The 24508-nt window shown below is 41.0% G+C and overlaps 1 protein-coding gene across 1 annotated transcript in view; it reads right to left on the bottom strand.

Annotated features, from left to right (window-relative positions):
- dcc (DCC netrin 1 receptor) overlaps positions 1 to 24508 on the bottom strand; it is a gene marked incomplete at both ends in the record, with an annotated part of 112538 nt that overhangs the window by 29177 nt on the left and 58853 nt on the right. Inside the window, 9 exons of the mRNA XM_084572799.1 lie at positions 2437 to 2532; positions 4208 to 4402; positions 5391 to 5501; positions 7031 to 7172; positions 7976 to 8025; positions 8366 to 8504; positions 8624 to 8772; positions 11162 to 11316; positions 14116 to 14275. Coding sequence (XP_084428925.1) covers positions 2437 to 2532; positions 4208 to 4402; positions 5391 to 5501; positions 7031 to 7172; positions 7976 to 8025; positions 8366 to 8504; positions 8624 to 8772; positions 11162 to 11316; positions 14116 to 14275 — 1197 coding nt within the window. The remainder of the gene's footprint in view (positions 1 to 2436; positions 2533 to 4207; positions 4403 to 5390; positions 5502 to 7030; positions 7173 to 7975; positions 8026 to 8365; positions 8505 to 8623; positions 8773 to 11161; positions 11317 to 14115; positions 14276 to 24508) is intronic.

The following is a 24508-nucleotide window of genomic DNA, read 5'->3' as shown; positions in this document are numbered from 1 at the left end:
TATCATGTTTTTGTGTTACCTGCCTAGGGACTACGGATGCAAATTAGCATTGATGCTATAATCCAGCATATTTACGTCTATTGCTGTCTGAATAGATGTTCATTAATGTGCACTGTCCCTATCAAATAAATAAATTAATAAATAAACTAACTGCCATTTGGTTAACTTTCTGATGTTTGGTTTCACAGTGTGGCTGCAGCTGCAGTCTTTCATCACCGCAACAGTTTCCCTGCATATCAGACATACACACTTCTCCTCGTTTACTGTGAAGAAATATTCATTTTTCCACTGTGTCTGAAAACGCCACCTTCCGTTGAAACTAAATAGTTGTTATTAAAATATGAGTGTTGTAAAATACCATTTGGATTTCATTATTGTGCCTGCTTTAGCAGACACCTGCTTTAACAAAATACCTCTGCATGCAACTGGATAGTCCTGCAACCATTTAGAGCCATTTTGAAATTCAACTCTGCGGCCCTCAGATGACATACTTAAATATGTTGCTATTGCACTTCTGTACACTATCTCGGGCATAATCAGTTCCCAAATGTACGAGCTTCCCCCTACAAAACATTTGTCTGTGGTGCGAGTTTGGTCTGGCTTGGTGAGACCCTATATTTTCTGTTTATGCACACGAAAATTTCAAAAAGGGGCCACAGCGCTCCTAGTAAAAGAAAAAAGGTTGTCTGTAGCCCTATGAAGCCATTTATTTTATGAAGTTAACTAGTTAATGCAGGTTTGGGAGCAAGACCATGCCTTCACCACTCCTCCAATTGTCTCATACATGATTTACTCAGCCAGCACTGTTTTTCTCTGTTCTCTCGGCTGCATGGTCCTTGTTAGTGAAGGGGAATTTAAGTGAATTGTTACTGTAAAATGCCTTTACTTTGATAGTCACACTTCTTTCTTGCCATGTCTTGCAGCTGTAACATTATCTGTTCTCTCCATGACAGACCATGTTCGCAAACATGTTCATAAATCCCAACTGACATACATCCTTCCATCCCACCGTCCATTAGCACTAATTCTGCTTCGTCTGCTACTCTCTCATCGGCTAACACAGCTACCCAAGAGCCTCACTCAGCATCAGACTGCACTCCACCTCAGTTAAACCAATCTGGATCTGTTCATCCTCCCCTCTAGGACAGTACTGTGCAGACTCTGGCTCCAAACTCACAAGATGGCACCACCTGTATCCCCAGGATACTAGTGTAAGTTTGACCAACAGGAGGAAGTGGAGATGTATCTTTATACAGTCTATGATCCTCACCAACAAACACAAGCTCCAGAAGCTTCACTTCATCTTCTTGACAATTTTCTCATTATCACCACTCCATCCCCACCTCCATGTCACTGACTTTTCATTCCTACCCAAGCCTTCTCAGAACAACATCCGATGCATATCAACGGCTATCTTTGCTCCACTAATTCCCTTTCACTTATTCATCAAACACACAAGTCCTAACACAAGTTAGATAATTCCTAAAGGCATAGAAATTTCACATCTCTCTAAAACGAAGAAAGGTAAGGACCACAGTCTGGGCTGATTAAGATTAGTGAATGGCTGTGGCTCAGTAGGTAGAACAGGTTGTACACCAACCAGCACATTAGCAGTTAGATCCCCAGAACATACCCCATGCTGAAGTGTCCTTGAGCAAGACAGCGACAGACAAGCTTTAGTGTAGAGTATCTCTGAAGAACTCTAGATGTGTCTATATATCTGTACAAAACTCCGTGTGTAGCTCTGTAAAACTCAGGATGTGTCTGTGCAAAACTCCTGATGTGTCTGTGGATATCTACAAATCTTTAGATGGACATACTGTACAGTACCATAAAATGGTAAGATCTGATTTACTTAAAAACCTTAAATAATGCACAAATTATTCTATTGCCACGTCTAATTGCAACAAGAAGACTTAAAACAGCACCAGTCAGACTTGCCTCCATCACTGGACGAATGCCAATGGTATCCCCAGGGAAAGTTTGACTGTAATGTCATCATAAGGATGAAATGACAGCAGCCAAAGCCACTGCTTCTAGCTATAAACGTCACGCGCATTAAGCATTGTGGGAGATGCGAGAGATGGATATAGACTGTTAGGAGATGGAGGACGAGGGACACTTTTCTTATTATTTTCGGATGTCGGCCAGTTGATTGACGACCGTGTCTGCCTGGAGTCTATCCCAGCTGTCACTGGGCAAGAGGACAGGACGGGTCTCCAGTCTATCACAGGGCTAACACAGAAAGACAGACAACCATTCACATTCACACCTATGGCCAATTTAGGAGGAAGCCAGACACCAGACACAGGGAGAACACGCAAACTCCACACAGAAAGGCCCTAGTCGGCCTGGATTCGAATGGGGCCTCCACTGTGCCGCCCACTGCAATACAGATTTCTGTAATTATTAACTGTAATTTGTGTGTGATCCTACCTGTCAGAGATCGAGTGACGGCACTCTCGTACAGAGGAACCCCCTCTCCTGCATTATTGAAAGCCTTCAGGGATATTACATAGTGTGAGCTTGGCTCTAAGGAAAAGACAGGGAGAAAGAAAAGAGACACTTTAAATGACATTCCTTATAGTACTTTGTTAGGTTGGGGAGCTGTGGTATAGTGGTTAGAGAAACTGGAACTGAACGGTCACAGTTTCGCTCCCCTCCGTGGCTGAGGTTGAGCAAGCACCTGAGCACATCAGTTGCTCACCTGCTCTGTACTCGATTCAATGTGACGTAGAAAACGGCTTGGACAACTCATGGAGCATGTGAAGCTATTTGTGTTGTTCACTAATAAAAACTGACGTTCCTGCCATTGTTTAAAACCCGATGTTTGGGCTCTTGAATTTTTTAGACCATAGAGATTTACAGTTATTTTAAGATAGTCAGAGGAAAAGACTCCATATGTAACGTGAACTAGCTTAACATTATAAGCGCTAGCTAGCAAAGTTAGATTGAAAGTCAACTCTTTACTATAAATAAGATTAACTCGCTGATACTGCATTTTGTCTAGTATCCCTGTGTCTGAACTGCACAGGCTGCTGCTATTTGTCCAGTCCTATCCAATCCAATATCTGCATTATTACCGTAAAGACAAACCGATACAAAATGCATGCTCTTATTTTATCTGCAGACATTTCATATACTGTATAAGCTGTTTTTAATAGTTGGGATAACATCATAGACAAGACAGTAGAATCCCCCCCTCCAAAATAAGTGTAATAAAATAACATAATAATAAGAAAAAAAACACCAGGGTCTCATGAAACCTTGGGAGAAACACTGCATCCTGAAAATTAGGAACATCCTGTCTCAAGGTGATGCAGAAAACCTAGTTCATGCATTTGTTCTGTTTGGACTGTTGCAATAAATTATTACCAAGATGCTAAAAAAGCTCTCTAAATAACTCCAGCTAATCTACAGTAAAATGCTGAAGCTTCAGCATGGGAAGCAGATTCTATAGGTCTTAAGCACCTCTTCTGAAGAACTTTATTTATCTTTACTCCAGTCACCTCACTGTGAGTGTCTGCAGCCTAGAGCAACATTTTCCGATTTGCAGAGCTGCATGTTTCTTATCTGTGGTCTTGGCCCCATCAGCATATCCAGTGTTCATTGCTTACACTGAGCATACTCATTGTCGTCGTTATATTGTAACTACTACCATCACTTACACTTACAGTTTTCTGCTTTTGTGTTTCTGTTTATTTCTGTTCTAGTGCTTGCTCAGGTAGTTTCAGGCTCTGGGTTTGGTAAAACATGAAAATAACAATAATAAAAATTTAAATGAACATTGAAATACAACCTCCTTGATTGTCTTTTCAGTTGCTGATCATCAAGTTATTTTGATTATTATTTAAAAAATATCCAATACGCTTAGATTACAATGACTATAAGACTACATGTGTAATCCTCCAAAGTCTAAACTGTGGACCCCTTTGGCTTCATCTGGGTCAGCCGACAGTGACATGAAAAAGCTGCCTTACTGAGAACAGAGCCCACGTCATGTAAACATTATATGTTGTAAATGCTGACCAAAGTGGATCACATGTTGGGAACAGGACATAAAGGAAAATCTTTAGGGCTACACATGCAAAGCAAAGACCAGACAAAATTGAAGCTGTAGCTAGCAGCTAAACTTGGTCAAGCCTATCTTGGATGTATGTATCTATGATTTCATTGGACACAGGATAAGTTCACATGCCCTTCATACCTAGATTTTCAATCGAGTAGTATCTCTGCTTGGTGTCCACCCTGACTGTTTCAGCATATGGACTTCCAACTCCGTAACCGATAATGTAACCCCGGACCAAAATGTTGGGACTGAGGGGTGGAGTCCAGGACATGATGATGCTGTGAGGTAGAGGCCTGACATGCAGAGAGCTTGGCTGGTCAGGAACCTGACTCTCTGCAAAAACAACAACAACAACAAAAAAAACAATAAACAACAACAACAATAAACACACAGAAATAATAAAACTATGAAATGTTAAACCGAATAAGATAACACTGTGATTGCTATGTATTATATCCACCATCAACAGTTTTAAAGCTTACCCTGTTAGCAACCACAAAAGCTGGTGTCTTGGGCAACTAATGTTAAGCCTGTCAGCTGTGCATTAAAACCCTAACAAGACCTTACAGAGTGTTATTCTTCATGATCAGATTAGTGTGCTCTCGGCCCACGTTTCATATCACTTTATTAATTGATAATCCATTGAAATGAGATTTATGTGTCCCTGCCAGCTTCCTAAGCACAGTATGGATGTGTCTGTTGTTTTTATCTCAGCAGATCGCTGCTGAGCACAAAATCCTGGTCCTGAGCATACGCCTGAGGTAAGTTTGTCCTTATTATTCTTCAGGAATTATTTGAAGAACAAACCCCAGAGATGTTAGCCTATTTGTTCCTGCTCCATTCATTCCTCTATCCCTCCGTCCACTATAATGCAGTTACAAGCAGTCAGGATACAAAGACATATTATATGCTTATTTGTGTACAAATTTTGCCAAGAATATTTCTGTAAAAATATATTTGGTATTTGGAAAGAAGAGTAAGGGTTGCTGTCTTTTTACTTTGAAGCTAAAGCAGAGGTTTATTCTCTTCAAATAAAGAAAAGCTGACACTGATGAAAAGCTTATTTATCTTAAGCTGTGACCTTGTACTATGTATTATGTCTTTAGGTTCATGATTCAATTTTCTGTATTCTATAAAATGGTCATTGTGTTGACAAATACACTTCCCTTCTTTTTTTCTCTCTCTGCTACCATCCCTTCGTTTACCACTGTTCATCTCTGTCTCTGTCCCCTCATCCCTTCACTCTTCCTTATTCTTAGAGGAAAAATCTTCCCTTTATCCACCCATGTAACACACTCACACACACACTCTCTCTTTTTACCATCAAGGTCGTTCTCCGGCGTCTCTGTGGTGTACCAGTCAGTGAAGGGACCTGTTCCATTGGATGTCATTGCTGCTACCTGGAAACTGTATTGACTGCCCTTTTCTAGACCTTGAGAGACAGAGAAAGCTGTCATTATACACGACATTCAATTACCTCTGTTTATATGTTAAATATACAGACCCTAAATGTGCCATCAAAGAGTGATGATGCATTCACTGTGGGAGGTAGAAAACTCATAAAAGCTTTTATTGAAACATTGTATTTAAAAATAAAGAGACTACTTTTGAAATTCTTTTGTTACGAGGTAAATAGGCATACACCCCTCATGTTGACATTTTCAAAACATATTACTTTAAGTTTCAATAGAGATCTGTCCCGTATGGCTTGCTAACTAATATGACCTATATTCGAGAGACAAACATCAACTAGTAGCAGCGACAACATTAACACAGACCCCAAAATCTTTGCTCCACAGGTAATGAGGAGTTAACGTTGAGTGCCCTAAAGCATCAACCTGCATGCAAGTTCAGAATTAAAATGGTCTTAATTGCCACTTATGTTTGCAAATATAAGGAATTTGTTGTGGTGGTTCCAACTGCAAGTTCTAAGCACTGATTCACGGAATAACTTGGAACTTGTGGGTCTTGACACGGCACTAAGAAATGAGAATGGCTTGTCCTGACTAATCTACTTTTTATTCATTCATTTATTTAGAAACACAACACATGCATGTTTTGTACTGAGTTTGGGGTTAGGACCCCAAAAATAATAATAAGCAAAAATAATAAACTACACCAACCAACCAACAAATAATTAAGGCATGGCCTAAAAAAGATAATGTTAGCAATATAAATTAAATAACTTCCTTGTCAATATTACCCCTTAGTAAACAATAATAGTGTAACTGCAAAACCTGCCAAACATTAACAGAACACAGAGTATCTCATCAGTAAGACATTCAGTAGAGATGTTTCAATTCTTTTGCTATTGTATTTTTTCCAATTCCTGTCTGTCCCCATTAAAAGACGTACATATACCCTACATATGTGTCCAACATATCGAAAGTAATAACAAGAACCCACGTGGGAGTATGTGTGAGGTCCAGCATATGCATGTGCATGTTTGTATGCAAGAATCTTCCTTCAGTTACAATGTTGGATAATAAAGTAAAGTGCTTTATTTGTCATTATACAACGTATACAGTATACATCATACAACGCATGCATGGTTGGATGGAGAGTAAGTCCCATAGTGGGTCCACTGTGGGCCAACCTGACCCAGGCGCCTAGCACCCGTGTTTTTGATGATGGGAGGAAACCGGAGTGCCCGGAGAAAACCCACGCAAACATCAGTCATTACATCTGTGTATACTTTTCCGTTTATTCATATTTCTGTAATTTATATTTTTCAATATAAATGTGTAATTTAGGACAGCACTTGAATGTAATGTTTGATAATGGTGTCCTCCTATCTTGTAGCACCCCCTTGTGGTAAATAGATGCACTACGTTTAACTGGTTATCTGGAATAACTGTGAATATACAGTATACTGCGCTACTGTATTTATACATAAACACCATTAGTGATGTTGGTGCATTTAGTCCTGGACCCCTAATAAATGAAGTTAAAGAGCCTCACCTGTAAACAGGTACCAGAGGTTGTTGGGTTCAATGGCTTCCAGGTCACCTCGGCTACCAGTCTTCCTATACTTGATCTTGTAAGCAATTATAATGCCATTCTGGGAGACTAAGGGTGGCGGCTGCCATGATATCTTAATGCTCTGAAACACAATGAAAACAAAGAAAATCATGCTACTTCTGGTTTAATGGTGTACCGCTACTGCTGCTGTTTCACAGGATCCCTTTGATCAAGAATGGCATTCTGGGTAATCAAAAACAGAAATTTCAATCCAACCACCCACATAATGCTTGTATTAATTTGTTGTTGCATTGTTGAATGTATAAGTAGAAGAACAGGAGAAAACATTACAACCTCACAGAACATTAAATAGGTATACAAACTCCATCCCATTTAAATTTATTAATGAATATCATGGTGATATTCAATGGTGGCATGTCATAGATATGCCTACCAATGATATAGGTCTCATCCCTCTATGATCAAAAACACACTGAAGTAGCCAAAGAAAAGTTAAAAATGAAGCTAATTTCATACAGTCATCACAATAAATGGTGTCTTACCTTTGTTAGTTTATTACAATAAAGTTTGTTCAAGAGCATTACCCAACTGATAATGTCTAAGCCACTTTCAATTCCACTAAATTGCAATTTAGTCACAAGACAACTGCACGTTAAACGGTCAACTGGAGTTTGGGTTGACAAAACTCTAACCTTCTGAATCAGAGTCATACTGTGGGTAAAAGAGTACAAAATGCCTATGTTTTTTGTATTAATTGTGTTGTGTTGAATATCTAGAGTGTGTGACATCAGCAATGTTATCACTCTCTCTCTCTCTCCCTCTCTCTCTCTCTCTCTCTCTCTCTATATATATATATATATATATATATATATATATATATCCAATTGATAAAGTGATATTCTGGACAGATAAGATGGAACTCACCCTAGACAGAACAACTTCTAAGGTGAGGTTCTGTGGAGCCGCACTGGGTACTGCAGAGACAAACATGAGAAACAGCATTAGTATTTTCAGTCAGTTTGTCCATTGAGACTATAGTTAAAATATATAATCTGTGGAGTTAACTAGCTTATAGTTATATCATGTAGCAGTCTGTTAGAGCAAGGCTTTCCAAGATAAAGTTAAAGGGTCATACTGCTCTTCCAAGTATTTGTCTTTGTCTCATACTCCACACAAATGAAAAGGACATATAAAGGGGACATAAAACCTGGGTGGTATGGACTGGAATAGTACTTTAATTTGGTTCGTCTGACCTTTCTTGGCAGCCCAAGCCCCATGAGACAGGAGAGGAGGTGACGCAAAGGTACAACTCACCATCTGATTGTGTGGTAACACTGATAGTCTCTGAGGCACTGCCTGGTCCATAGTGGTTAATCGCCAAAACCTGAACTGTGTACTCTGTGAACTTGTTGAGTCCCTCCATTGTGTAGCTGAGTCCACTCACCTCCACACTCTGAACACAGACATAGAGAACTGATTATACAACATTCCATCCCCATACTAGATAAGAAGTTGTGACGGAACAAAGACACCTGCTGATGGGCACGGGGCCATATCAGTGAGGGTGCCAACCTGTTTCTTGCTAGATGGGCTCTCAGTCCACAGCAGTCTGTAACCCAGGACATTGCCGTTTGGATGGGTGGGTGGCTCCCAGTTAACCTGGATAGATGTTGGAGAAAGAGCCCCAGCTCGGAGAGACTCCACCTTGCTGGGAACCTGAACTATAGAGACACATAGATACAACAACTTACACACACCCAAAAACACTGGTCTATCTATCTATCTATCTATCTATCTATCTATCTATCTATCTATCTATCTATCTATCACAATTCTCAGGACTCGTGAGAATTAAGAAATAGTCATAAAATAGTGATGAGCCCACAACATCATCAAGGACAGTAAACACCTACAATACAAACTCTTCACACTCCTGCTGTTGGGGAGACGTAACACTGGTTACATCCGAGTTTGGTTTGAGCATTCTTTACAGACTCTCTTTTCTGTATATCCCCAGTGTTGTCAGCTCCAGACTGCTGTCCTTTACAAGATGGGAGGTGACTATGTTGTGGCTCATGGCTCTCAGGTGCACTTTATAATGACACCTGCATGGCTTTCATCCTAAGGGGGTTGTTTATCTTGTGTGTTCTGTATCTCTGTGTTTTAGGTGAAACTTTCTAACGTTTGAGAGCACCTCTGAGAGGATGATGTGGTCTGGGTCAGTATAGGAACTTTCTGACTCTGACAAACTCTCTCATAACTCGGCATCAGACCTATCATTTATTTATTTATTTTTTTCTGAATAATTCATTTTTTGGCGTGTAACCTGGCATTGTGTCCCTCCTTGGTCATGCATTCTAAGAGCAGAACCACTGCCAAACAATTTCATAACGTCTGATATTTCACATGTATGCTTGGAAAATTTTTATACACACACTTCCCACTTCACGAGGTAAACTAGTAATCCATGTAGGTGTCCCATAATTCTAGATATGTATCTTCTCCCACAAAGTTTCTTGTTTAAATTCCTGTTAACAGTCTAAAGTGTTCCCTCGTTTATCGCAGGGTATCGACCACGAAGTAGCGACCACATATTTATTTTATTATTTATACTGTTTTATATGCATTAATTTTATTAATTATATTGTTATATATGTATTTTAAACCTTTATGAACCCTTCCCCATACTTTTATTAACCTTTCCCACACTCTTATTAACATTTTCCATACTCTTATAAACACTTTCTATGCTCTTAAACACTTTCCATCCTCTTAAACATACATACGTAATAATTTTAACAAGAAATATACGTAATAAACAAGCTCTAACACAAGCGGCCATTACCCGCGCTCTCCATTGTAACTTGCCAGTCATTGTATACCAGAAGTATTTTTTTCTTTTAATGTGTTTTAATTAATTTATTTATTTTTTACTTTTTTTTTAGAATAGAAAATGCTTATTTTACCACAGAAATAATTAAAATAATAAATATATTATTATTATTATTATTTTTAATTAATGGCCGTATTTTCCCGCCATATAGCAAAATAAATTAGACCATGACCAGTCACAGCAATTGCCATATACTGAGGAGGTGCAAGGGACTGAAATAAGAATGTAAACAAATAATGGCATCTGATGCCATTATTTGTTTACATTCTTATTAACCACTATAGGCCTAGGCTGCTGGGGGACGATGCACCAAACACATGTCCTCCTTCTTTCTTCTCTCTCCTCTCTCGCATCCTCCACTTTCTTTTCTCTGGCACAGAGCTCTTGCCCTCTAATTTCCTATATACTACTAGTCATACAATTCTGTGCTATTATTATGTAGAATGTTTACTGCTGTGTGTGTCCCACCCCCCTTCCCCCCCTTCCCCCCTCTTCTTGTGAGTATCTCTGGCCTGGAGTGGTGTGTTTCCCGTGGAGCTCTATACTACATCTGTTGTCGTGGTCTCATCAGCCTGCCCAGTCTTCATGGAATCCTGCAGTTATCCACTCCTACCTGAATGAACAATTCTCCAACCTGCCTATGATTCCTCTTACATTTTCAAACTGTCATGTAACATCATCAGTTTGTATCATAAGATTCCACATGTACACTTTAGTCAGATATGTGTATCTATGACAGATGTATGTTTATCTTGCTGTTCTCTTCTCTCTTTCTTCTGTCTGTACCCGGCTGGCCTTAGGCAGATGGGTCCCTCCATATGAGCTGGGTTCTGCTCGAGGTTTCTTCCTGTTAAAAGGGAGTTTTTCCTTGCCACCGTTGCCTTCAGGCTTGCTCTGGGGGTTTCAGGCCGGGTTTTTGTAAAGCGTCTTGAGACGATTTGTATTGTTATTGACGCTATATAAATAAAATTGAATTGAATTGAATTGATGCAGTGTGTATGATGTTGGCTGTCTTGTTCAGATAGTCTTGTCTTCATTGGCTGTTGTCCACCATGATGCAATACTGTATGTTTCTATTTTCATGTGGTTTGAACACAGCACGATATATACAATGCTCATCACACAAAACAGGGAACATTCAAACAGAAGACTGAACAATAGAGGTGTGGCTATGAACTCAGAATGATTTTCTTTATCTGTATATGTGTGTGTCTCACAGTCAGGTTTGGTGGTGATCTTGAGGGGGGCAGAGCTCTCTCCTGGCCCTATGTCGTTGTAAGCGACAAGTCTGAAGCTGTAGCTCTCCTCTGGTTTGAGGTTGGAAACCGTCAATTCCAAGGACTCTGGCTCTGACACATTCACTGACCGCTCCCTAATATGGAAAAACACAGTGCCATGAGGTTACATGAACATTTACATAAAGACATACATAACATTACAACATTACCTAACCAAAAGAAACAACAATCAATAATCATGAAGCACTCCTCATTTATAAGCTGTATTAATTTTATGCATTATAGTATGCATTATTTAAATTATACATACGTGCGTGTGTGTATGTGTGTGCTGTGAGCCCATTTGCAGATGCTGAATTAAACACATCGAAAGACCAGAATTTCTTTTATTTCAATCAGAAATTTCCACCACAGTCTTTGTGTTGTCTGTGACTTCTGTGTGGGGTACTTAGGGTGGCTGGCTAGGAGTCCCATACTCTTTTTCAGAGTATGGGACTCTAACCTCAACCTCCCTGTAAAAAAGGGTAGAGATGTGGGGGCCTGACATCTGAGTTCAAGAACACACCGCTGTGGGGCTCCAAACGTTCTGTGTCTTTCTGGTGAATTGTCTTTATCACCACATACAAGGAATTTTTTACGCTGCTTGCTACAATAAACACAAGTCAGGAAGAAATCAAACAATACAAAACAAAGGCCAAACAGGTCCACGGACGATACAATATCATTCACACTGCACACGGTCCACTCTGACCTGGATCAGAGGAACACATATGTGCAAATGTTATTCATTGACTTATGCTCTGCCTTTAATAGTACAGTCCCATGCTTGGCAGAATGGCAACTCTACCTCCACCACACTGACCCCCCCCCCCCCCCCCCCCAAGGATGTGTCCTCAGCCCTCTGCTCTTCTCCCTCTACACACATGACGGTACATCCAAGCACAGCTCCAACATCATCAGTAAATGTGCTGATGACACCACCATCATTGGCTGCGTCACAGACAGTGATCAGACATCCTACAGAGTGGAGGTTAGAGATCTTAAATCATGGTGCACAGCAAATAAGTCTGCAAGACCAAGGAGATGATCGCGGACTAAAGGAGGTTTCAGGGAGGAGGACACACCCCCATCCACCTTGAGGGAGTAGCAGTTGAGAGAGTCACCTGTTTCAGGTTTATGGGGATCAGCATCAGCAACATCTCAGATGGTCACGCGGCACGCCACATGAGCACCATTGTAAAGGCAGCTAGACAGCACCTCTTCTTCTTCTTCTCTGCGGTGTCTGAGGAGGTTTGGCATGGACACCAGGATAGTCTCAAACTTTTACAGATGCACCATTGAGAGTATCCTGGCTGGGAAAATCACCACCTGGTGCAGCAGCTGATCATCACCAGGTCAGAGCTGCCAGATATTTACAGCTAGCGCTGCAGGAGGAAGGCACAGCCGATCCTCTCTGACCCCAGCTACTCCAGCTATACACTATTTACACTCTGAGCATCTGGCAGGCGGTTCCAGAGCATCCCCACTTGAACCAGCAGATTCAGGGACAGTTTTTATAGATTTCTGCCTGACTATGGTGTTGTGTAGAGGGTGGTGGACATTGTTCATAATGGTCTGGAGTTCGTCAGGCACTCCAGCTCTGCCCCTACCACAGAGCCCTTCTTCTTAGTGCTGCCTCCCCGAACATGTGCAGCAGCTTCCGGCAGATATTAAACAACCTTAGCCTCCTGAGGAAATAGAGCTCTGACCTTTTTTTGTATGCTGAGTATGTAGCTGCAGGGGCCAGAAATGGTAAATGGCCTTGTTTTTACATACCGCTTTTCTACCTATTGGTACTCAAAGCGCTTTACAGTCACAGACGCATCTATCTATTCGCTCACACAAGCACACACACATATTAACACACCAGTGACAAGCACTGGGTTCCGTGTCTTGCTCAAAGACACTTCGGCATGTGGCACTAAGCACAGTTTCTTGGTGTCTTGTGAACTCATCGAAGGTTGCCAAGTTTGTAAAGTGGCAACCTGCTCTTAAAGGGGAGACAGAAGTAAGGTGCTGATGGATCAAACCTTGTTCTTCATAAAATAGTTCAAGCATGCAACTCTTCCTAAATTAACATGTAGTTAATTTAATCATTTAATGTAGTTTAATAAGTCTGAGTAATCATTTATTTTTATTTTTTTTATTTGTATTTGTGTACATATTTATGTGTATTTTTGAACTTTGCATTCCCGCAAAATTAGTTATTTCCCTATGGTGAGTACAAAACCACTGTTGTGGTACAACTACAGGTAAATACCCATTTCTTCTCCGTGGGTGTAGTAGATATTGTACAAAATACAAATATGAAAATAGCAAAGTAGCGTAGCACTAGTACATGTTTAGCCTTCTGAGCATAAAGATATCAAATAACTCTATAACTTCATGTTTTACACATATCCTGTTAGCTAACAACAATCCAGCTGGGTTTAGCTGACATTTAAGCTGGGACAGAACATAGATAGCCTCTGTAACACTGTATTTCTAGAAATGTAATTTTCTTTACTGTTGAAATTAAACCACCTTGATGGCCAAATTGTCTATTTAGCTCATACAGTGTATTCTTTAGCTAGGTTAGCACAAATACACAGTATGTTGACATCCCCAACTTAAGGGACATAAGATGACATTTAATTATCATGGAATTATCTGGAATTAAAATAATGCCTATTCTGGATTAGATTTTTCATTTGAGAATGATTATTGGTGACATCTACATTCACCACAAGGAATAAATTAGTGAGGGACACCAACACTAGTCTGAATGACTGGAATGGTGCAGTGGCTTGATTAGGTTTAAATGGCTTGAATAAACATACTACTTACTCCATCAATGAAGGAAGAGCCTTTATGGATTCAGTGCAGGCCGAACAAAGACAAAAGTCATGTCTTACCTCTCAGTACCATCCTGGGAGTAATAAACTCCATAGGTCTGCACAGCTCCTCCAGTCTTCTCTGGTGGGCGCCAGCTGAGTCGAACAAAATGGCTGGACACTAGGACAGGGACCAGGTCGCGGGGGGCAGAGGGGAGGGCAACGCCTGGGCTTGGGGACACTGGTGGGGGATCAGAGTAGGAGTAAGTCAAAGGGGCGTCAGAAGGCGCAGGAGGAGGGCGAATAGAAGCTGAGAGGATGGGTCTATACTGAGTGGCCGTGGCCCCTGTTAACAGTTCATCGAGGGAGGGGTCGGGGGTTGGGGGTGCAGGGACAAGTATGGAGGACAACCGAAAAGTGAAGCAGAGGTGCAAAAGGTGTGCAGGAACAAAGTAATAAGGGAAAGAACAAGGGACAGATGAAAATACATGGAGGGGACAAGAAGGAAGAGCAAGGAAGAACAGGGAGGAAGAAAGGTGGTAAAGAAGTTCACAGGCAATAAGAAAGAGCAGTAAAGCATCAAAGAGAAGTCAACAGATATCAGTCATTGGAATAAATGCCCTTAAAATCACATGTGGTGTATCAACCCAGACCGTTGGAAGGAAATGGCATTACATAGGACACTTGGGCAGGTCAGAATGTAACACAAGTACTAAAATCTGTAAGGTTAATCACATTTCCATTTGTACTGAGAATGCGTATTAATGTATGCTCAAATGGTATAATGTACCCATTATACTGACTAAAACCTAGGGCTTTTGTCATATAAGACTACATTAACTCCTTGCCTCTCCGACAGCCTGTCTGCAGGCTATCCTCTATTTTCGTGATGAAACCGGGGATGAACTCAGCCCCCTGTCTATGTGCCAACACATGTTATACATTGTTGGAAAGCTTAATTTCATGAAATTAGAATGACACATACCATTTGAGGATGCAATCATAACTGTAGGCTCTAGTAAACACTTAGGTCAGACCTGTCGCAAACACAAAGCTGTTCACGTCAGGCAGACATAAAATCCTTCTTTTTCAGTGTATTCAAACTCAGTGTCAGTAGCACAGATTCTGACTGTTGGGGAGAAAATTTGGAAGAGTGTTGAGTTTTGGACTTGAGTGTGACTTTCAAGTCCAAAACCTTTCCTGTACTCCAAATGGTTCAAAAACAGCTTTAAATTTACTTTGGGTATGCCTTTTGAGGCGTTTTTGTCATGGTTTTGTTTTGAATATTTCCTGTGAACCTGTTCTTTTGTAAAGTTCTTCATTGGTGTTTCCTGTTTTGTGTTACTTCCTGTGTTTTCCCCCTTTGATTGTTTCATTGGTTTCTCCTTGTGTACTCTGCCCACATTAGTCTCACCTGTGCCTTGTCACCCCTCTGTCCGTGTGTATTCATGGGTTTCATCAGGTCCCTTTCCACAGGTGTTTTAATAAAGCACCATGCAGTCTACATTCATAATCTAGGTGCTTGATTTTAAACACCTGTGGAAAGGGACCTGGTGAAACCCATGAATACAGTTGAAACTACATGTTTACATACACTGTGTTAAAAGACACATAAACCTTTTTCCTCACTGTCTGAAATTAAATCAGACTAAACATCTCCTGTTTTAGGTCAGTTAGGATTACCAAAATTATTTCTATTTGCTAAATGCCACAATAATGAAAGAGAGAATTTCTTAGAGTTTTTTTTTCAAAGTCAGAAGTTTACATACATTTCCTTAGTATTTGGTAGCATTGCCTTTAAACTGTATGACTTGGGTTAAACATTTTGGGTATCCTTCCACAAGCTTCTCGCAATAGTCTGCTGGAATTCTGGTCCATTCCTCCTGACAGAACTTGTGTAACTGAGTCAGGGTTGTAGGCCGCCTCGCTCGCACATGCCTTTTCAGATGTGCCCACAAATTTTCTATGGGATTGAGATCGGGGCTTTGTGATGGCCACTCCAAAACACTGATTTTGTTGTCCTTAAGCCACTTTGTAACTACTTTGGCAGTATGCTTAGGGTCATTGTCCATTTGGAAGACCCATTTGCGCCCAAGCTTTAACTTCCTGGCTGATGTATTGAGATGTTGCTATATTTCTACATAATGTTCTTTCTTCATGATGCCGTCTATTTTATGAAGTACGTCAGTTCCTCCTACGGCAAAATAGCCCCACAACATGATGCTACCACTCCCTTACTTCACAGTTGGGATGGTGTTCTCAGGCTTACAAGCTTCCCCCTTTTTCCTCCAAATGTAACGATGGTCATTATGGCCAAACAGTTCCACTTTAGTTTCATCAGATCACAGGACACGTCTCCAAAAATTAAGGTCTTTGTCCCTGTGTGTATTTGCAAACTGTAATCTGTCTTTTTTATGTTGCTTTTGGAGTAATGGCTTCTTCTTCGCTGAGTGACCTTTCAGCCCATGTCGGTACAGGACTTGTTTCGCCGTGGATAATGACACTCTCTTACCAGCTTCAGCCAGCATCTTGACAAGATATTTAGCTTTTGTTTTAGGGTTGATTTGCACGTTTTGGACCAAAACACATTCATCTCTGAGACATAGAACCCGTCTCCTTCTTGAGTGGTATGATGGCTGGACATTCCCATGGTGTCTATACTTGCGTATAATTGTTTGAACAACTGAACGTGCACCTTCAAGCATCTGGAAATTGTACCCAAGGATGAACCAGACTTGTGGAGCACTTCCTGATGTCTTGGCTAATTTCTTTTGATTTTCCCATGATGTCAAACAAGGAAGCAGTGTGTTTGAGGTGTAGCCTCAGAAATTCTCTCTCTCATTATTGTGGCATTTAGCAAATAAAAATAATTTTCATAATCCTAACTGACCTAAAACAGGAGAGATTCACTCTGATTTAATTTCAGACAGTGAGGAAAAATGTTTATGTGTCTTTTAACACAGTGTATGTAAACATCTGGTTTCAACTGTATATAGCCCTGCCATTGCCTTTGTTTTTTGTCACGTCTTATCTTAGTGACAGAGGATTTTATGTAACCTTGGAAGTATGTTCATCAAGAAGCTATAAAATGGATTGTGGTGTCCCTCAAGGTTCTATTTTAGGTCCATCACTTTTTAATCTTTACATGCTACCACTTGGTAACGTTATCAGGAGACATGGCATAAATTTCCATAGTTATGCAGATGATACATAGCTTTATATTGCCGTTTCTCCTGATGACTCTGGGCCAATTGATGCCCTTTTTAATTGCATTATAGATATCAAGACATGAATGGCATCAAACTTTCTATGGCTCAACCAGGACAAAACTGAGGTCTTAATTATTGGCCCTGAAGCCCAGAGAGAGAAACTTAATACAAAACATCAAGCACTGGCAAGATCCCGTGAGCAAATAAAGAAGCCTTGGTGTTATCTTTGATTCAGATCTTAGTTTTGAGCTACACATTAGAAACATAGCTAAAACTGCATTTTATCGTCTATTATCAGCGCAGGTGAGATTACTAAAATTATGAAAACCATCCTGGAAAACAATGATTCAAACAACATGACATATACTGCTGCCGGCCACCAAGGGGAGCTCTATTTGCTTTGGCGTTACTTCTTTTGAGGATCTGTCATCCAACTTTAACATACACTAATCAGGCATAACAGTATGAGTATATGAATTAATGAAGAAGGCAGGCCGGGCACCACTCTAGCCCGGCGATGGCGTGCTCCATCCCGAGACACTCGAAGCATAGTAGATGCAGGTCTGTCAAAGCGAAGATACCGCTGGGACAGGCCGGACAGTTGCGCTGTTCTTGTAGTGGCAACTCCATCCTAGGAGATGTTTTTGTCAGTGGGCACTCGCCGACGCTGAAAGTAGAAGGAATGAGGGCAATGGCGATGCACCTGCTTATATACCCGCTGGAAGGGCGGGAAAAGTAGGCGCGCCCCTTGGGTCGGCTACGTACATGCTAAATTTCAGTGGGCCATCGCGTGTACGTGATTGGAGGAGGGTTATACCCATAGAGTCCAGTAGAGGGCGAAGCCTGTGTGAGATATAACATTCATTCATCTTCTGTAACCGCTTGTTCCTGTTAAGGGTCGCGGGAAACACTGTGCTAATTATTTAGGAACGCATCTTGTCTAGTTAACGTACTTGGTATTTGGCTTAGAGACTCAGTGGTTCAGTGGTATCAGGTTTTTCAGTCATTTGTGTTTTGTTCATCTTCAGTTCAGATGCGTGTTGTGATACATCTGGTTCGTTTGCATGAGTGATGAGCTGAGGAGACTCTGGCTCTTTCACTGGCAGAATGTGACGTTTGTTGCGTCTATATTCCATTCCTTCAGATTCCACCACGTATGAATGTGGTTCACCACACTTTCTCTTTACAACTCTCAGTTTGTCATGTCCTTTTTGTTTTTAGAGTCTTACCACTTGGTTTGATGTTAAAGGAGCTAGTGGCTTGCTGATTTTGTCATAGTAATATTTCTGTGCTCTGCTCTTCTTTGTGAGTTGGGCTTTAATGCTGGTTGTTGCTTTTGCTGCAGGTTTCAACAGCGGCTTGCAGACAGGCAGGGTTGTTGGAGTCCGTCTGGACAACAGTCTTTGTGCAGGTGAACCCAGGATGTTGTCTTGGGGCATATTCCGTGTGTTCAACGGGTTCATATAGAAGTTCTGTTCCATCCCTTTTTAATGTCTGGAGCAGTTTTTTCGCATTCCTCCCAGCCCTTTCACCGAGACCATGGACTGGGTACTCGGGACTGCTTCTCACATGCAGGAAGTCCCAAGATTTGGCAAAGTCACAAAAGGCCTGACGTTGTATATTGTGTGCCATTATCCGCTTTTGTGGCATGCTGTGAACTGAGAAGTGGTGTTTTAGCTTGTTAATCACAAATGAGGATGATAAACTACTGAGCTAGTCGATTTCAAACCATCCCGAGTATGAGTCCACCAGCACCAGATAATGGTTCTCCCATTCAAATATGTCTGTAGTGACGACAGACCAGGGCAGATCGGGAACTGTGTGTAATTTTTGTGGTTCTCTTTGTTGGTGTGGTTTCAGGCAGTTACAGATGTTGCAAGCCTGAACGGCAGTCTCAATATCTTTATTAAGTGACAGCCAGTACACACTTTCCCTTGCCCTTCTCTTTGTGGATTCCACACCTGGGTGTCCCTTACGTAGCACTTTCAAATATTCTGGGTGCAGGAATGTAGGAATAATGGCTCGGCTTCCTCTTATGATAATGTTCTCTTTAAATTTAAATGAGTTCATCACAGAAACCGACACACTGCACGCACTTCTTGGTCATCCATTTTGAATGAACTAGGTGAGAGACTGGAGGGTGCATGGTGTCTGCAGCTGTGTGTTCATGGAGTTCCTCAAGCCGCTGTGGAGATATAAGCTGAACCACCATTACCTCAAACTCATGCAGTTCCTCCTTTTAGGGACAGACGTCACACCTCGGTGTGCATGTGAGAGTATCTGCCAGGTATAGGTGTTTTCCCTTTTTGTGGACAAAGGTCAGGTTGAATTTCTGCAGTCTTAACATCGTGTGCTCTAGGCGTACTGGGACTGTATGAAGAGCCTTGGTGTGGATCGTGACCAAAGTCTGGTGGTCGTTTTCGATCACGACTGGTTTGCCATAGATGTAAACATAAAATTTGTAGCAAGCAAAACCCACAGCTAATAGTTCACGTTGTTTTTGCGCATATCTTTTTTCTGTTTGGGTCAGTGTGTGTGATGTGTATGCTACAGGTTTGGTGTCCTGAGGACAGGCCACCCCTAAACCATGCTGAGATGTGTCACAGGTGAGAGTCACTGGTGAGAGTCACTGGTGAGAGTGTGGTGAGAGTCACCGGAGGACACTGAAGGACAGGTGGGTTGGAGACGCATGTTTTGAGCTTGTCAAAAGTGTCCTGTTGGTGCTTCATCCAGCTCCAAGCTACATCCTTGTGCAGCAGCTGGTGCAGTGGTGTTGTCAGTAGGGGTTGTAGGGGTGGAGCCTGAGTTTCACCTGCCATGCTCGATCCAACACTTTTTTCAGGTTTTTGTCATGTTCCTCAACTCCTTTGCTGCCTACAATGATGTCATCTATGGTTATGGCATGGGTATCCAGCAAATATTTGTCCCATGGCTCTTTGGAAAACAGAAGCAGTGTTTATACAAAGGGCATCCTTAGGAACTATCTGCCAAAAGGAGTCATGAATGTGTTGCGAAGGGATGAAGCCTCATCCACTTTGATTTGCCAGAAAGAGCTTTTTGCATCAAGGACTGAGAAGACAGTAGCACCTGCCATCTGTGCTGCTACTTCCACTGTGCACATTGGTTGATGTGGGTGCATTAATACCTTGTTTGTCTCATGGGTCAATGCAGATGAATGTCATCAGTCTGTTTTTTATGTGTAACAACCATGTTGGAGACCCATTCTGTGGGCTCGTCCACAGGTTTGATCACTCCTGAAGCTTCCATTCTCCTGAGCTCTTGTTTCACTTTTTTCTTCATTGCCACAGGGATGCACTGTGGAGAGCTGACAACTGGTGTTACATCTGGATTTACTTTCATTGAATACTTCACAGGTAAGTCGTCAACTTCATGTGTGTACTTCTTTCCTGGCTGACTTGCTTCATCCATAGGCTGTTCTCCAGGCCAAGAATGGATTGTACACTCTTTTTCGCAACTTGAAATTCCAGGTTGGCTGGCTGCTTCTTTATCCTGCAATGTAGAGTCACTGCACCAATGGATGTGATCATTGCTCCTCCAAAAGCAACCAGTTTAATTTGCTTTTGTGGCTCATGCAATTTTTCAGTCTGTCTCATTACTTTGAATGTGTCAGGGGAAATTACATTTGGCCCCTGTGTCTAATTTTAACTTCAAGGTTTTATCATTAACTATTACAGTAACAGTCATCAGTTTGTATAAAGTTAATATTGTCACGTAGTGACAGGCCTTCGTCACTGTCGTCACAATTGTGACATATTTGTCCATAAGCAGGGCATTGCTCACGTTTGACTGGGTGGGTACCACCACAGTTATTGCAGCTTTTGATCATTAATGATGGATTTTCTGGTGTGTTTCATTTTGTTCCAGAATGCACAACATTCACACTGCTGGGAGTTGCCACATGTTTAGGTGCAGAGAGGGTTTTACTGTTTTGTTCAGTAAGCTCACTTATTTGGGAAATGCGTGGAGCTTTAGCTAGTGTGAGATCAGTCTCTTTGAGCAGGGCTCGTCAGACACCATTACTGCTAATTCTACAAACCAGTCTGTCTTGGATGCTCTCATCTTGTAATGCATCAAAGTTGAAGGTTTTAGCTTGGTTTCTTAATGTACTCACATATGGTTCCACCGTTTCACCAGGTTTTTGGTACCTGGAATTGAAGTTGTGCCTCTCCATTATCATGTTAGTATCTGAGTTGCATATCTGCTGTTTTTCCTAAACCACTTTTGTGCCACACACTCCCACAGACTTCAACATAAATTGAGTTCGGTGAAAAATCAAAGTCCCAATATCTAACCAGTGGTCAAATCTACAAAATACACAGAAAAGACATTAAAAGCACATCGGACTGTTCAGTGGGAGTTGCTGCTTTGCACAGTGAAGGACCTTTTTGGATAGTTTTGAGTTTGTAAATGCAAATTTGGAGTCCTCTGTCTGCCTGTTTTTCTGTCTGTCTCTGCCTTTCCCGAAAGTCTAAAGCCAAGTAAATGGTTTTGTTATTTTATAGCTCTGTTCTACCTATTGGTATTCAAAATGCTTTACAGTCACAGTGACACATCTACACATTCGCTCACACAAGCACACACACATTCACACACCAAGCACCCTCCGGTTTGTGGATCTACTGAGTCACAGCCGCCCATCCAACCAGGTATCCATCATGCCCACTTCCACACACACATCATACTGTTACTATCACTTCTCGGGACTAAATTTTAATTTATGTGACAGACACACTTATTAATGCATGCACATATACATGCCTACTGGATACACAAGTGCACATAAAGACACATAGTCTGGATGGATCATGGATCAACAGGAAGGACTTGGTGTATGTCATATTTTTCAAAACAAAATCCCACATCTTCTAACAGAAAGATACCAGGATGCACAACTCAACTGTCACAATTAAAGCTGGCAGATGTTTATTTAGTAATTCAAAATCCCTTTCTCACAGACACAATCTGATTGACACAACACTTCGACCTTTTGGGCTTACCCTCACAATAAAAATCTTTCCTAGGCAACAGTGGCTTAGGGAAAACTTTCCATAAAAATCATATATCGAGTCATCGATAAGGGAGATGTAAATTTTTCACACAAAAAAATCCCCAACTATTTACAGGAGTGAAGTGGTGAAGGTGGCATTAACAGCAAGCGTGTGCCAAGCACTGCAAATGTATTCTAGAGGCAGCGAATGACGCCCACCCAGATTTTCAGCTTGACAGCTGTCGGTCTAAAAACTGACTGACCGAAGACTAGCAGCATGGAAGTGGTGAAATAGTGCCCCACTCAAACATTAGCATTCCACGCTCCAATAAGTGACAGCTGTGTCACCACCAGCGAGAACAGCAAGACTGGTTTCCTAACTTCTGACTAAATAAGGCTAGGCAACTGAAGTACACTATTGCCGTAGATGAGAGCACTTATTGCCACAAGCAGGAACATTGTTGTATGACAGATTTCTACGTATTTGTGGAACACTGACTAATACTCCTGATACACAAATCAACAAATTTGTGTCTCTATACCAGAGACTGGCTGCTTGGGTGCCGCCATCTCCGGATGTCTCTGCCAAGACCAGGGTTCTTTCCCTGAAGCTCTATATGGACATCAGTTAGCTATGACACCTCCCAATACAACAGTTCTGCCACAAATTGTACTTTTGTGTTTATTTCTGAGGTTGCAGTGTAAATGATTTCATTTGCCCTCATTTGCCCTCCTCACACATGAGGGGGGCAAATACTTGGCTGAGAGACACTTAATCTTTAAAAATCAGCAGATGGAAGAATGTCAAAATTTTGCATTCTGAGATTCCACTTTCCCAAGTTAATCTTTTACATGACATGTTGACTGAGTGTGGTGCGCTTACCAATCTCTGTAAATCTGTGTGTATGAAATATGATGTGTATGAAATAAAATGTGTACAGAAAAACAACAAACTAAGAACACTGATACTTTTCTACTCTCCTCATTTTTTTTTTTTCAAATTTAAAGTGAGTCATTTCTGTTCATATGATATTGCGATAAGAATTTAGGAACATGATGGTGGCGTGGCGATTGTTGGAGTTTCTTCTAGCTTCTCCATTCTTGATCTGAAGAAGCCACTTCATTAACCAGTTCTGAGTATTTCTGATCATTCTCTACATTTCCTGAGTATAATAAAATCTGAAGAAGGAAAATCTTTTTGCCCAATCTCGATCTAACTCTGGGTACTCAGATTGTTGGAAATTTGTGTGTACACAGATAATACAGTTTTTGTTTTTTACACATTACAGTTCACATTTGAAACAAGATATTCAATATGTGAAATTCTGATTAATAATAATAATAATAATAATAATAATACATAAATTCTAATATGTTACTGTTTCAATTCGATTTATTCCAGATAATTTATTAACTGGATCTGCATCAGTTAAGTTGTGTCCTTCTGTAATTATTTTCATTCACTAGTTTGGTGGAATTTTGTGTAAAATAAATATCAAATGCCAGTACTTAGGGTACATACACACACACTTATCTGGTCCTCACAGGAAAAAGACGAGCAAAGGAAGGGTGAGGAGAGGCTACTGTCACCATGGTAACAGATCCCCATTATACATGGGCTCTTACCCATTGTTATAGAGTGGGGGAAGTGTTAGGGTGTGTGAGAGAGCTGAGGTGACGGAGTAAAATCATTCTAGTGTGTGTCTGTGATAGGTTTGCTAAGATGCTCACAGTGGAATACAAATCTGCTGTGGCTCACAAGCCTGCTGTGTTGCAGAGATACACAGTATATTACAGATACAGCCACTAAGAATGTGGTTTTGCTCAGCTGCAACATGAAGTCTGCCAGCTGCCAGACGGTTTGCTAGACAGTTCCAGCCATTCTCACTTCTCCTGCGGCGTTTCTAGATTTCACTTTAAACATGCCAATTCAATTGCAAGGTGTCACCAAGAGATGGTGCTATATTCACAAAAACACCTTTATTCACTGATGACGGCCAGTAGCCACAGTATGTACAAAAACACAACTTCCACACTTCATGGTTGTTTGTTCCTTCACGACACATCCAGCGGTTCATCTCTACCACCTATTTAAAATGTATTTTAAATGCACCTCAATGGTGGGTAGACCTTAACGACGGCAATATTTTTTATATATATAATTTTGAGAAAAATAAAACAAACTCAGGCCTGTAGTTTTCAAAATATTGTCTTTTCAAAATTCCCTGAAAGACAACCATGCATGAACTCTTTGGTG

The sequence above is a fragment of the Chelon labrosus genome, assembly GCF_963514085.1.
Source record: "Chelon labrosus genome assembly, chromosome: 22".
NCBI lineage: Eukaryota > Metazoa > Chordata > Actinopteri > Mugiliformes > Mugilidae > Chelon > Chelon labrosus.
This window is presented reverse-complemented; position numbering and strand designations above follow the sequence as displayed.